General features: G+C 37.6%; 1 protein-coding gene and 1 pseudogene across 15 annotated transcripts in view; both read right to left on the bottom strand.

Annotated features, from left to right (window-relative positions):
• Positions 1–13,673, bottom strand: part of MPDZ (multiple PDZ domain crumbs cell polarity complex component) — a 167,969-nt gene that overhangs the window by 64,648 nt on the left and 89,648 nt on the right. For all 15 annotated transcript variants that reach the window (XM_087869635.1, XM_087869639.1, XM_087869640.1 and 12 more), the window contains 3 exons: positions 11,923–12,207; positions 11,531–11,654; positions 1,024–1,222 (listed from right to left, as the gene is read on the bottom strand). In XM_087869635.1, coding sequence (XP_087725761.1) covers positions 1,024–1,222; positions 11,531–11,654; positions 11,923–12,207 — 608 coding nt within the window. The remainder of the gene's footprint in view (positions 1–1,023; positions 1,223–11,530; positions 11,655–11,922; positions 12,208–13,673) is intronic.
• LOC123781169 (large ribosomal subunit protein uL6 pseudogene) lies at positions 7,557–9,781 on the bottom strand (annotated as a pseudogene).

Raw genomic sequence — 13,673 nt, 5'->3', positions numbered from 1 at the left:
AAATTATGAAAGCCCACTAGAGAAATTTGGCCCCAAATAATACTACTTTTGTATAAGATGGCAGAATCCACTTCAAACAGTATGTATTTTTCTGTTTTTAATGATAGCAGAATTAAAAACAGACTGTAAATACATCTTTTCTTACCTAAGCTCTAACAATATATACTTTGCAAAAGAATAATACAGAATGCAGTCAGTAAAATAACATTAATACAGGAAAGTTTCCCATAATGGTAATCATTACATTGATTTAAGGTAAACAATTTTTCCCTGAGCTCTTATTTTACTATTTTATCCCTTATACATTAAATACAAATATTCAAAGGTTAATGCTAGAGAAAAAAAGCCAAGTTATTACATTGATGAGGTGTGACAGAGTCATGAACTGATTTTTATGTTGGCTCAAGAAACGTTTAGTAACTTTTAAAACCAAGCCACATCTATAACATGCTTTTAGCACAGTATAGGATTATGGGATAGTTTAAGCACTTCCTGACAAAATATCCTACGTGACCTACAGTTGGACTATACCAATATACTGGTGAATTCTCTGGGATCATGAGGTAGTTGACCAAAGGGTAAATTATGGGTCAGACTGACGCTGTTCTATATGCTCTTTTCCACGACTGGCCATTAAAGAACTAGCTTAGTCCTAGGATTCACATAGGTCAGTTAGGTAGTACACAGTTCCTTACGTTGAGGCCAACCCAAACCTCTTTGTAAGATCCTGGGTGGACTCTCCTGCTCTGTGAGAGATGTCTCAGGTTTTTGCAAAAGCACTGGAGTAAAATTAAACACAAGAGGCAAGCTGCTTGCAAATATTTCAACATTGTACAGTCTTAAAGAAACTATAGCTACAATCAAGACTATTCAGGAATAGTCAAATTCCCGAATGATTGATTTTTAATAAATATGTGATAATTTTTGCATATTAAAAAGAAACACAGAGTGAAAAAAAATTCTGATTCATGAATTGAAATTCTTGAATTTCCCAAGCTAAACTGGAGTCCAAATGATACTTACTTTATGTCGGGCCCAATGAGAGAGTGTCTCCTTAACATCGCTCGTGCCTGGGCATTGGTTAAACTGATAGTAGATTCTTCATTAATAGATAAGATGCAGTCCCCAACAGCAATCCGGCCATCTCGACTAATGGAACCTCCATGAATAATGCTTCGAACGATCATCCCCAAGCCATCTTTATTAGCACTTACTGTCATCCCTGTGTTAAAGGGGGAGCACAGATATGTATCAAATATGTGCCCTCAAATTCATTTTAACTTGAATTTAATAATCCCTATGGACTCATAGATAAAAGAACAGGAGTAACTTTTTTATCCAGTAAAAAAACACTGAAAGGAAAGAATAAAGTTTCTAACACAAAATAAATTTTAAGTACATTTTGAAATGTTTCTGAACTTGTATCCAGAAAAAGACCTTCTATGTTGAACACACTAGAGAAGAAACAGGTCTACACCGTGGAATGAATATAACCCAGGTTATTTCATGTGTTGCCCTTAAATAGAAAACTCTCCCAAGGGAGGTATTTTGACAATAACAAATCAATTTTATAGCAGTTCATCTCTCATACATAAACAAGAATAAAGGGCAAGACTACAAACAGAAAAGGAGTTGCATAAATTAAGAAACTCTGTGCTATTACCTTATTTCTAGATCATTTATTCATTTACTATATATTTACTAAGTGCCGAGTTCTTTTTTTTTTTAAATGATTTTTTATTATATTATGTTAGTCACCATACAGTACATTCCCGGTTTCCGATATAAAGTTCGATGATTCATCAGTTGCGTATAACACCCAGTGCACCATGCAATACGTGCCCTCCTTACTACCCATCACCAGTCTATCCCATTCCCCCACCCCCTCCCCTCTGAGGCCCTCAGTTTGTTTCTCATAGTCCATAGTCTCTCATGTTTCACTCCCGCCCCGATTACCCCCTTTCTTTATCCCTTTCTTCCCCTACTGATCATCCTATTTCTTATGTTCCATAGATGAGAGAAATCATATGATATTTGTCTTTCTCTGCTTGACTTATTTCACTTAGCATTATCTCCTCCAGTGCCGTCCATGTTGCAGCAAATGTTGAGAATTCGTTCTTTCTGATAGTTGAGTAATATTCCATTGTATATATGGACCACAACTTCTTAATCCAGTCATCTGTTGAAGGGCATCTCAGCTCCTTCCATGATTTAGCTATGATGGACAATGCTACTAAGTGCCAAGTTCTATGCTGCTTTCTTGAGATGAAAAAAGCACACCTAACACCAAGAAGCTTGTATTCAAGTCTCATCCTCAGTGCCTGAAGTATAGTGGTCAGTGCCTGAAGTATAGTGGTCTGTCACTGAAGTGATGTGGACTTAACTCTAATCTCTTCCATTTTCATCTCTAAATCTAAAGTTCTAGGAGCTCCAGATCTGGATATTTAATTGCCCTCCTGACATGTTCCCTAGATAGCTAATAGGAAATGCAACCTTAGTATATATAGAATTGAATTTCCAAGTTTCCACTTTCCTATTTCACCAGGTTCCTTCCCCTCTTTGGTAACGGTATCATTACGCTACTCTCCATTTCTCAAAGTAGAAATGCTGGAGTTGTTCTTGATGCCTACCTCCCTCGCTCAGCTCTTATCTCTTAATCCATCACCATGTCCTGTCATTTCTAGCTCGAAGATTTACCTCGAATGCATTCACCTTTCTCCGTTTCCACACTAACCCTACACCAAGCCGGCACTTCTTGCCTCACTTTTTGAAACAGCTTCCTAATTGGTCTTCCTAATTGGTCTCCTGACAACCACCAATGCATTCTTCTCACAGCAGACACAGCGACCATTCAAAAGAGATCACATTGCTCCCTTGCTAACAATCCTTTACTGGTGTCCTGTGGTGCTAATATACAGCACACCTAATTGGCACAGTCTGTAGGGCACTGACGGCCTGGCCCTCCCGACAAGCACCCCTCTTGAGCACCATGCCCTTGGCTCCCTGTCCTCCAACCACATGGACTGCTTTCAGAAATACACCCAGTCTCTCCCCACTTCAGAATTTGCCTGACACCTTCTTCCTGCAGCTCTCACACAGGTAATTCCTTCTCACTCCTCAATACCACTTCGTCAGAAAGGGTTTCTCAATAAATAAAGCTCTCTGAATTTATATTTCCTTCTACCCTACCCTCACTCTACTTCTTCAAAAATATAAAACCTTTTGAAATTATGTTTAAAACTTTATATAAAATTAATGTAAGTAAGGGAGCCTGGGTGACTCAGTTGGGTAAGCATCGGCCTTCAGCTCAGGTCATGATCCCAGGGTCCTATAATCGAGCCCCATGTTGGGGCTCCTGGCTCAGTGGGGAGTCTGCTTCTCCCTCTGCCTGCTGCTCTCTTTCCCTCTGTCAAATAAATAAAAAAAATCTTTAAAATTTTTTTTAAATTAACGTAACTAAATTCACTTAAAACCAAGTGCTAAAAGTTCCTTCAACAAGATTATGTAATTATATAATGTAAGGAAAGCTATAAAGCTATAAGGGTAGTTTATAAAAACTTGCTGTGAGAGATATCACAAATTCCTTTTTAGGTTTGTATTTTTTGTATAAAAATAAAGAAATTCTTCTATGTATTAATTTTAATAATACCAAATGATATTTCATTTATTCATATTTCATATATCATTTTCTTAATGTTTTAAAATATTTATTTATTTGAGAAGGAGAGAGTGAGCAAGAGAGAGGGCCTGAGCAGGGGGGAGGGGCAGAGGGAGAGGAAGCAGCAGACTCTCCACTGAGCAGGGAGCCCGATGCAGATGTGGGACTCTATCCCAAGACCCTGAGATCATGACCTGAGCCCAACGCAGCCGCTTAACTGACTGAGTCACCCAGGCACGCTGTATTTCGATATCTTTTTAAGAACAATCCTGACTATAATATGTTTCCAGCTTGATATTTCATGCCTGGACATGGGACATCCGAGCTCTAGTTAGTTATCTAGTTATAGTTCTCTCATAGAAACGAACCATTATCAAATATATTTAAAATATTCTGTTAAGACTTATCCTAATGATTTTTATTTTATTTATTTATTTACTTTTTTTAACATCCACGAATGAAGTTTTATGGGAAGCTGACCACAGCTATTCACGGACGCATCTTCCATGGCCGTGTTCATTCTGTACCAACAGAGCTGAGCAGGCACAGCAGAGACTGTATGACCTACTCAATCGAATGTGTTTACTGTCTGGTCCTTTACAGAAAAAGTTTGCTGACCCCCATTTTATATCATCATGGGAAATTTGCTAGTTCTTGGCTGTACCGCAATTTCCCCAGCCATGAAAATTCTTTTTTTCCAACAGCTCGACTGAGGTATAATTGACAAAGAAACTGTATATATTTCAAGCATATAATGTGATGATTTGATATACGGAGACCTTGTGAAATGATCACCACCACAGTTCAGTTACTTAACACATCCTTCATCTCACACAGTTCTCTTTTTCGTGTGTATGAGAACACTTTAGATTGATTCTTTTAGCAAATTTTAAGTATACAATGCAGCACTAACTATGGTCAGTGTGCTGGGTGTTAGATCCCCAGTACTGACTCATCTTATAAGTGAAGGCTTGTACCCTTTGACCAGCATCTCCCCATTTTCCCCATCCTTCAGCCCCTGGAAAACACTATTCTACTCTGTTTCTGAGAGTTCGACTTTTTAAAAAGTTTCCACATATAAATGAGATAATGCAGTATTCATCTTTCTCTGGCTTATTTCACTTAGGTTCATCCGTGTAGTCACGAATGGTAGGAGTTCCTCCTTTCTCATGGCTGAATAATATTCCACTGTAATGGACATTTTATTTATTTTTATTTTTTATTGTTTTCTTGGAAGCACATTTATTGATTTTAATGTTTCTAACAACTGTTTTCTGGAATAGTTTCTCTTTTTTTCACCAAGTTTTTATTTAAATTCAAGTTAGTTAACATATAGTGTAGTATTGGTTTCAGGAGGAGAATTGAGATTCATCACTTATATACAACACCCAGTACTCATCACAAGTGCCCTCTTTAATGCCCATCACCCATTTCAGCCCATCCCCCCACCTACCTCCCCTCCAGCAACCCTCAGTTTGCTCTCTATAGTTAAGAGTCCTTATGATTTGCCTCTTTGTGTTTTTAACTTATTTTATTTTTCCTTTGCTTCCCCTATGTTCATTTGTTTTGTTTCTTAAATTCCATATATGAGTGAAATCACAGCAGCATTATCAACAATAGCCAAACCATGGAAAGAGCCCAAGTGTCCATCGACTGATGCATGGATAAAGAAGGGGTGTGTGTGTGTGTGTGTGTGTGTGTAATGGAATATTACTCAGCCACCAAAAAGAATGAAACCCTGCGATTTGCAATGACATGGATGGCACACTAAGTGAAATAAGTCAGTCAGAGAAAGAAAAATACTACTGACTTTAAAATGTATTGTTGTCAAGAAAACACCTCTGCTTACCATAAACCTACAAACAAGTTTAGACACTGTTTCATCCAAGATGGGTTTCTTATGAGCAGAGAGGGTAGCTCTGAAATGTTTCAGTAGGTACTCTAGTTTGCCCTGATGCTGCCACCCTTCCCATAAAGACCCACTAAATAACTGTACTATGGTAAAATTAAAATGCATGACTATGAAACAAAATTTCATACAGTGGCCCACACCAGGCCTCCTATCCATCATCTTGTTCTCACTAGCACCATGCACTCTACAATAAAGCAAGTCACAGGCGTGGGTAAGGCATCATGAACTATAGTGAACATGACCTCTAAATTCATTTTTAATGGTATATTTAACTCATGATTCTATCAGCTATCACTAATAAGGCCACCAGGTCACATCAACTACATAAACCAAGAAGCTGGCACTAATTTGTTCTGCTTGTATTTCCCTATCACCAAATGATAATTTTGCAGTTCAACAAATTCAGTGTAATAGCCACTAATTAGATTTTGGTTGTAACTTCTAGGATCTCTCGACTTTTTTTTTTTTCCTGGAAGAAACAGAATAGCCCAAAGCATGTACTGTTAGACCAGAGAACTGGTTCCAAATCTGAGTTCCACTACTCCTAATCAGTGTGGCCTTGGGCGGACTTAACGTCACCCTTGGCCTCATTTTACTCATCTGTAAAATGGGAATAATGCCCCCTTTTAGGATTGTTTAAAGAATTATCTGACAAAAACATGTGGAATTCCTTTCAAAGTGCCCGGCACAAAGTGTTCAATAAAGTACAAAATAAAAATAAAATAAAACTCACAAAATGTATTTTCAATGCATCTCTATCCCAATCCAAAGCTACATTGGTCTCTAAGAGCTAAACACAAATCTTAATTCAGCTTCAAAATGAAGCTTCTTTCAGCAATCTTGACATAGCCTTGGGTTACTCAAGCACTGAAATGTATCATATGGTATGTGAAAATCAGAGACAGACTAAGATTTGAGTACTGGTTCTATTCTAACAGCTGAGTACTTACAGAGAAATTCCTCAGCCTATGTTTCTGTTCCTAATTGGTGAAAAGAGGATAATACCTTTCTTTCCTTCTTACCTTTTTACCTTTTCTTTTTACCTTCAAAGTCCTAATACAACATAATTATCTAATGGACCACAAACCTTATCAAAAATCATCAAGACGAAATTTTTAAAAAATCACTATATGCATGTGTAGTGTACCTGCATATAACATTACTCCCTTAAATTTAACAAAGTAAAAAAAAAAGGTGATTCATGACATCAAAGCAAACAGAATGTGGCAGCTTTTATGGAAACCTGTCATTTATTAATAATTTCTCTGGTTAACCCCTGAGAAAGAAACAAACAATCCAGAAGGCTAAAACTGCAAACAACCTTACACAGTTGATTAAAGGGAGACTCGGGGGGCGCCTGGGTGGCACAGCGGTTAAGCGCCTGCCTTCGGCTCAGGGCGTGATCCCGGCGTTACAGGATCAAGCCCCACATCAGGCTCCTCCACTGTGAGCCTGCTTCTTCCTCTCCCGCTCCCCCTGCTTGTGTTCTCTCTCTCGCTGGCTGTCTCTATCTCTGTCAAATAAATAAATAAAATCTTTAAAAAAAAAAAAAAAGGGAGACTCGGAATCTAAGAAAAATGTGTTCAGTAATAAACCCTATCATAACATATTCTCCTACCAGCACAAAGCCAGCCTCTAGTTAGGTTTTCTAAGACATAAACATGCTTTTCATTACTTTAAATTGTAAAGACAACACGTTCTTACATTAAAAGCTTAAATGAACGCTTTATTTTAATGCTTTACACAGATTTTTTAAATAGTCCTTTTTTTGTGATTCCTTTCACATTTAGTTACTCTTAAGTGCTATAAAAATCTGAATATTGAATATCTGTCATTTGAGATCATAGAGAAATGTTCTCCCTTTGGCATACTGAATGCGAGCCCCAAAATGTTAGAGGAACCTCATTGGGTTCCAGAAAGTCTAACATCCAGGGACAAAGCCCTGTAAATATTTTGCATACATAAATTATTTCAAATAATGTCAATGAACCAGAGAAATAAAACTAACAGTTACTTGTACTTTTGATATTACAATTTAGTTGGTAAACTAATGATGGTATAATTTCATACTTACAAGTAAGTTGTTTAGTCTCACAAAGCAAATGAAAGGGATTTCTTAGCGTTTACTTTAAGAAAAAGCCCCAAATCAATACAGCTTTTATTGCATCTTTAGGATTTCATTAAAAAGTCTAAAAATCATCTGGCATCTTGCTGTTTCTGTAGCTGGATGACTTAGATCTCATTCATCAGCCTGCTGAACTGTTCCTTTTTTAAAAACATAGATACCATCCCAAAATTTTCTGATATCCTTGCTTTTAACTGTTGTGGCTTGCTGAATCAGAGCTGCTGAGTTTGATACAAGTTCAATATCATTTCCTTCAAGAATTAACTCATGTTTCTGGGCTTGAGATACTAAACAAGCAACACTTGGCCTCATCTGAACCCTGCAAATATATTTTTCACCCTAGACATTTTGGATCTCAACAAGAGAACCATTCTCCTGAATCACAACGTTGATGGGGAAGTGAGCATTCACAGACCTGATCTTACACTGGAAGCCCAGTGGAATGCCCTTGATCGTGTTCTGTACATGACAACAGACACTGCAGACAGTAGCCAGTTCTGTTCTAGTTTCCCACCATTTGTCAGCTCGGACCCTCTTCTTTTGCTTTCCAAGGCGACTGACCTCTACATGGATGTGACTGATGTCCCTTCACAGGGTTCCTCTGGGGCTCTTCACCGTAACAGTGCATCCCTTCGGAGTGTGCTCGACATCTTTTAGAATGTCGACAGTCTGAGTGTTGACAATGGTCTTTGCTCTCACAGTAGATGTGGCAAAGAGCTCCTGGGGCTCTTTTTAAAATCAGGGGCGTCTGGGTGGCTCAGTGGGTTAAGTGTCCAACTCCTGATTTCAGCTCAGTTCATGATCTCAGTGTTGTGAGATCAAGCCCCATGTTAGGCTCTGCACTGCACGTGGAGCCTGCTTAAGATTGTCTGTCTCCCTCTCCCTCTGTCCCTCTCCCTGCTCACACTCTCTTTAAATAAATAAACAATTTAAAAAAATAAAATTGAGGCTTAAATGAATTTCCTGATATAACGAGAGACTATGGACTCTGGGAAACAAACAGAGGGTTTTAGAGGGGAGAGGGGTGGGGGATTGGGATAGGCCGGTGGTGGGTATTAAGGAGGGCATGTATTGCATGGAGCACTGAGTGTTATACGCAAACAATGAATCATGGAACACTACATCAAAAACTAATGATGTACTGTATGGTGACAACATAACATAATAAAAAAAACAAGGACACTTCACTTTTTACTGCTTTTTTTTCCAAGTGCTTAATCACCTTAGCATTTTTTTTTATGTCAAAACTTAGAAGTTAAGGTAGACGTAACCTAAGTGTCCAACAATAAATGAAGAAATAAACAAAAGGAATATTCAGCCTTAAAATGGAAGGAAATTCTGAAAATATTTTTTTAAAAAGGAAGGAAATTCTGACACATGCTATGAATGGATGAGCTTTGAAGACATTATGTAAGTAAATAAGCTAGTCACAAAGGGTCAAATACTATGAGTCCATTTACCTGAGAGATTTATCGAGACAGAGTAGAATGGTTGCCAGGAACTAGGGGATAGGGAGAATATTTATTATTAATGAGCACAGAGTTTCAGTAGGAGAAGACGAAAAATTACTAGAGATGGTTGGTGGTGACAGTTGCACAACAATGTGAATGGACTTACTGTTACAGAAATGTACGCCTAAAATGATTTTAAATGGTCCATTTTATGTATCTTGGACCACACTAAAAAATGATGTAGACTGGCATACTAATAGAACAAACAAAAACCCATTTGACTGTCTCAATAGATGAAAAAAATATTTGACAAAATTCAGCATTCTCTCAGCAAACTAAAAATAGGCAAGCAATCCAAAGGGTCAGTTTGTAAAACCAGGTATGATCAAACCATGACTCTTACATGAGTCTCCCAACTGCTTCCAAAATACTTTACCAGCCTACGCCAGAATGATCTTAAAACCCAATCTGACCCTGTCACTTTTCTGCCCTCAGCAACCGCTGCCTATAGGAACCTCCAGCGGGTGCTAGGACAGAAGGGGCCAGCACAGGAACCCCTCTAGCACTGCCTCCCACCTATCAGTCCTTTAGCATCAAATCTCACCCTGCCCACTGTCACACCTCACTTCATCCATGCCCCACAAAGTTCAGCAATGTTTCGCCTTTCTCTGCCTCAGCTCTAGCAGCTTCCAGTTTTTCCCAATTATGCGATAAAAATCTCCTTGAAATTTTTCTAAACTCCTCCACATTCAGAATAGGGATCAGCTATTCCCTCCTTTAAACCTTCCATGTTCATTCTATGAATGTTTAGCATAGCATGTACAATATTTTAATGCATTTAGGATTTGATACGTCAATTTGCTTACTCTCTTAAACTCATGTTCTTTGAGGAAAGTGGTTAAATCGTGGTGTCTATGCATAGTGACTAGCTAGAATATAGAAAACAATAAATGTTCAATAGATGAATAAATAAATACACTAAAATAGGGATTTTCACATGGGCTTTGAAAAAAATCTCTGCCTTATAAGAAGGTTAAAAAAATGGGTTCCATGGCCAATTAAATGTAAGAAAATTCTATAACTTCTTAGAGATCCACAACGCACATTTGAATACCAAAGATGCTGAGAAGCAGTGCAAACAAAAACCTGTCTCCTTAAGTGTATCACATTCCCAACTTCCAAACTTGTAGCCCTTTTATAACTTCTATTAACATCCTACAGAACAAGTATTCAAAGTGATCCGCTTTCAGAAACTTCATTAACAGATGAAATATTTCTGACATGTTTAGATATCTAGAATATGTCTCATAATTAACAAAATATAGAAAGTTCTATAAAGTCTTATATTACTCTATTAAATGTAATATATAAGAAATAGTAAAGCTAAGTAAAAATTCTCTGCTATAATTCTCCATTTAGCTGCTGTAGTAGTACCCAGCTGTCACCAAATGGAACAAAATTTAGAAAGAGATAGAGACTGGAATTCCACTCACCAAGTAAGCACTGTTAGACTTCACTGCCAAGTCTCAAATTTAACAAGGAAACAAGACTCTGCCATAAGATATCAATGCAAAGGGCTTTGGTTGGTTACATGACAGAAGGAACAAGATCTCTGATGCAGAGCTGAACAGTGTCTTGGGCTGCAACTGGGCACCCAGAGCAACTACTTCAGGATGCTATTTATCAGCACCAAGCACTAGGGACACAGCTGAGTAATGAACGCAAGAGAACAAAAATGCTCTCCCTCCATCCAGTTTTAACTATTGTAATGAGGATTTTCTCTCTACAGGAAATCTTCTTTGCCCAATTCAGTAGGTTTTATGATTATTAACCAGCCTCAACCCTTTATGGGTAAAAGAGGACACAAAAATCCTGCCACCTGGGAAGAAATATTGAATAACTTGCATTTATACTTTGGTGGTGGCACACCTGGCTGTCTTTTTAGTCTTTATTTCAGTGAATGAGAGAAATTAAATACAAACTGACTTATGCATAACTGGTAACATTCAAAGAAACTAATAATTTACTTCTTCAAAGAATTCGAAATTCCAAATTGCTGACTTTTCATTTTCTAAGAATTCCTTTTCTGATTCGCTGTTTCATACACAAACAATTCATATATCTTTTACTTGAATGTGAATGAGGCTCATGAATACTTTTAAATAATTAAGAGCATGAGGATTTAAGCTAGTCTGAAGTAAACAAACCTGTTAACCATTTCAGGAAAAATAAAGAGTACATAAAAGGAGAAACCAGAAAAACTACGGGAACATTTTTAACATCTATTTTATTGCCTACAGTCAACAATGCTGAAACCAGGTTCGATATTTGTCTCTGGCAAGCGGGTTGAGAGGGAAGATACGCGTGGAAAGGAGGGAACTTACCTAGGCTAGAATTGCCTTTTGCTATAGTAATAGTCCTCTCGAACGACTCTTTGGACAGGTTTTGGAGCATGACACACTCTGCACTCGAGGTCAGGGAGCTCTGCTGAATTAAGAACTCGGAGCCCTGACAGACAATAAATAAATAAATAAATAAGTCACACAGGAAAGGAAAACAAGACTGTGGAGTATGATTTCAACATCATCCGTGTTCTCTAATTGGCTGTGCCTTCTTCAGCAGGAAGCTATAACCAAAATAAGTTCATAGGTTGGATTCTGCAAATCTCAGCGTCAACAGAGCACTTGCGCCAAATGCAGGGGTGAGCCAGAATACTGCAACATGTCACTGTTTCCAACCTCATCATAATATACAGTACATATCTTTAAAATGTTACCTTTCCAGTTGAATCAGGTAGCACGGGAGCAGTAAGTTCTGCACTTGATATCATTTCATTTGGTAGGTGAGATTCAGCCCACGTTCTCGTGTTCTCACATTTGTATTGCTGTTCAATAGCATTTGCAGGTGTATAATCATTTACAGTAAAGCCAGAGGCGGGACCCAGGCTCAAGTCTACTGAAGACGGACTCTCATCCTGTCTTTGCAGGAGATTCTGGGTGTACAGATCCTCCAAGGACATGTGCAGATCAAGCACTGGATCTGAAGAATTTTCAGTAACATCCTGATGATTAAAGAACAAAAAATAAAAAATCACAGCCAGAGTTACATCAATGTATTTTGCAAAACCATTTGTTAATGAAGAACTAGTGGAAAACAGAACACAATTTAATTATTCATTACTCAAGAAGAATTAGCGAACATACAAATTCTTCTCTTAGCTGACATTCTGCGTATCTTTATTTTTATAAACGCCTCTGAATACATTTCCTGCAGATCACATATGTCATGTTCAACTGAGGTATACTTGTACTATATACTGTACATGAGATCATTTAGATACAATATTATGTTCTATTCACAAATAAAATTATAGTTCAATCCACACAGGAAAGCAAGTAACTGGTATTTTCAAATCTTATTTAAAGAATAGTTCATTTTCAATCAGTTTGAAGTTCCTACGCAAGATCAAGAGCATAAAGAGAATATTGATTCTGATTTACAAGAATCTCCAAGGAAAAATCATTTTGATAGGCATTTCTATGTATTCATGGAGAAAAGAAAGCCATGTAATTCAAATTATTATAGGGAAAGCTTTCATAAATGTTCTGCAGGGTAAACAAAGGGAATACTAAGAAGGTGTGTAATAAGATGTAGGCTCTAATCTACGCTCTCTTATCAACAATCTACACATCACAACAGAACCTCTCTTGACTTTATATTTGATTTCTAAAATTCCCTGAAACTCTACAATTCTAGTTTGACATACCTGTATACATCTATTTACAACAGATATATTCTATCACTTACGTGCTTTGGGCAAGTAGTCACTCCATGAACTGCTATTGAATAAACATACCAGTTTTCCCTACAATTCTCTTATTAGTATCTTAAAGTATAAAAGTAGCATATGAATACATTATCATCAGAAAAGACTCAAGCCATGCAGGTATATATATGTGTGTGCATACAGAGTATAACATGTAAGCTCCCCCTATGGTTCCTACTTCCATTTTTTTCCCTGATAGAAAGAGCTGGAATCAGCTGAATGTCTGTGAGAATTTTTTATTCATTTGCATACTAAATATGTACAAGTACATGTGCACACTCACCCATACATGCAGTTACACATTTTTAAAACTAACCTAAACCATTAATTAAGTAGAATGTTTTTACTTCCTTTTTTGAAGTATCTTTCTATCTAGACATGAGAGATTTCCATGTCAGTAAATAAACATCAACATCAATCTTCTTATGACCACAGAACTACTCTTAAGTAGGAAAGGCCCCGGAGTGCAGACTGTGGAGTGCATGCTCAGATGCTCACTCTACCACTAGCTGTCCTTTGTACCTTGGTCCCCTCAGCTATTAACTGGGGAAAACAAAAGGACCTAGTTCAGGACTAGCGGAAGGACAGAGAGAGTTCATACCACCAAGTAATAATAACATGTCTGACTTAATGGAAAATGCCCCATAACCATTAGCCATTACTGTTATTTTTATTACACATCTTTCTGCAAGCGAGAAAAT

Source organism: Ursus americanus, chromosome 18 (genome assembly GCF_024610735.1).
Source record: "Ursus americanus isolate L20-20 chromosome 18, mUrsAme1.1.p, whole genome shotgun sequence".
Classification (NCBI taxonomy): domain Eukaryota; kingdom Metazoa; phylum Chordata; class Mammalia; order Carnivora; family Ursidae; genus Ursus; species Ursus americanus.
This window is presented reverse-complemented; position numbering and strand designations above follow the sequence as displayed.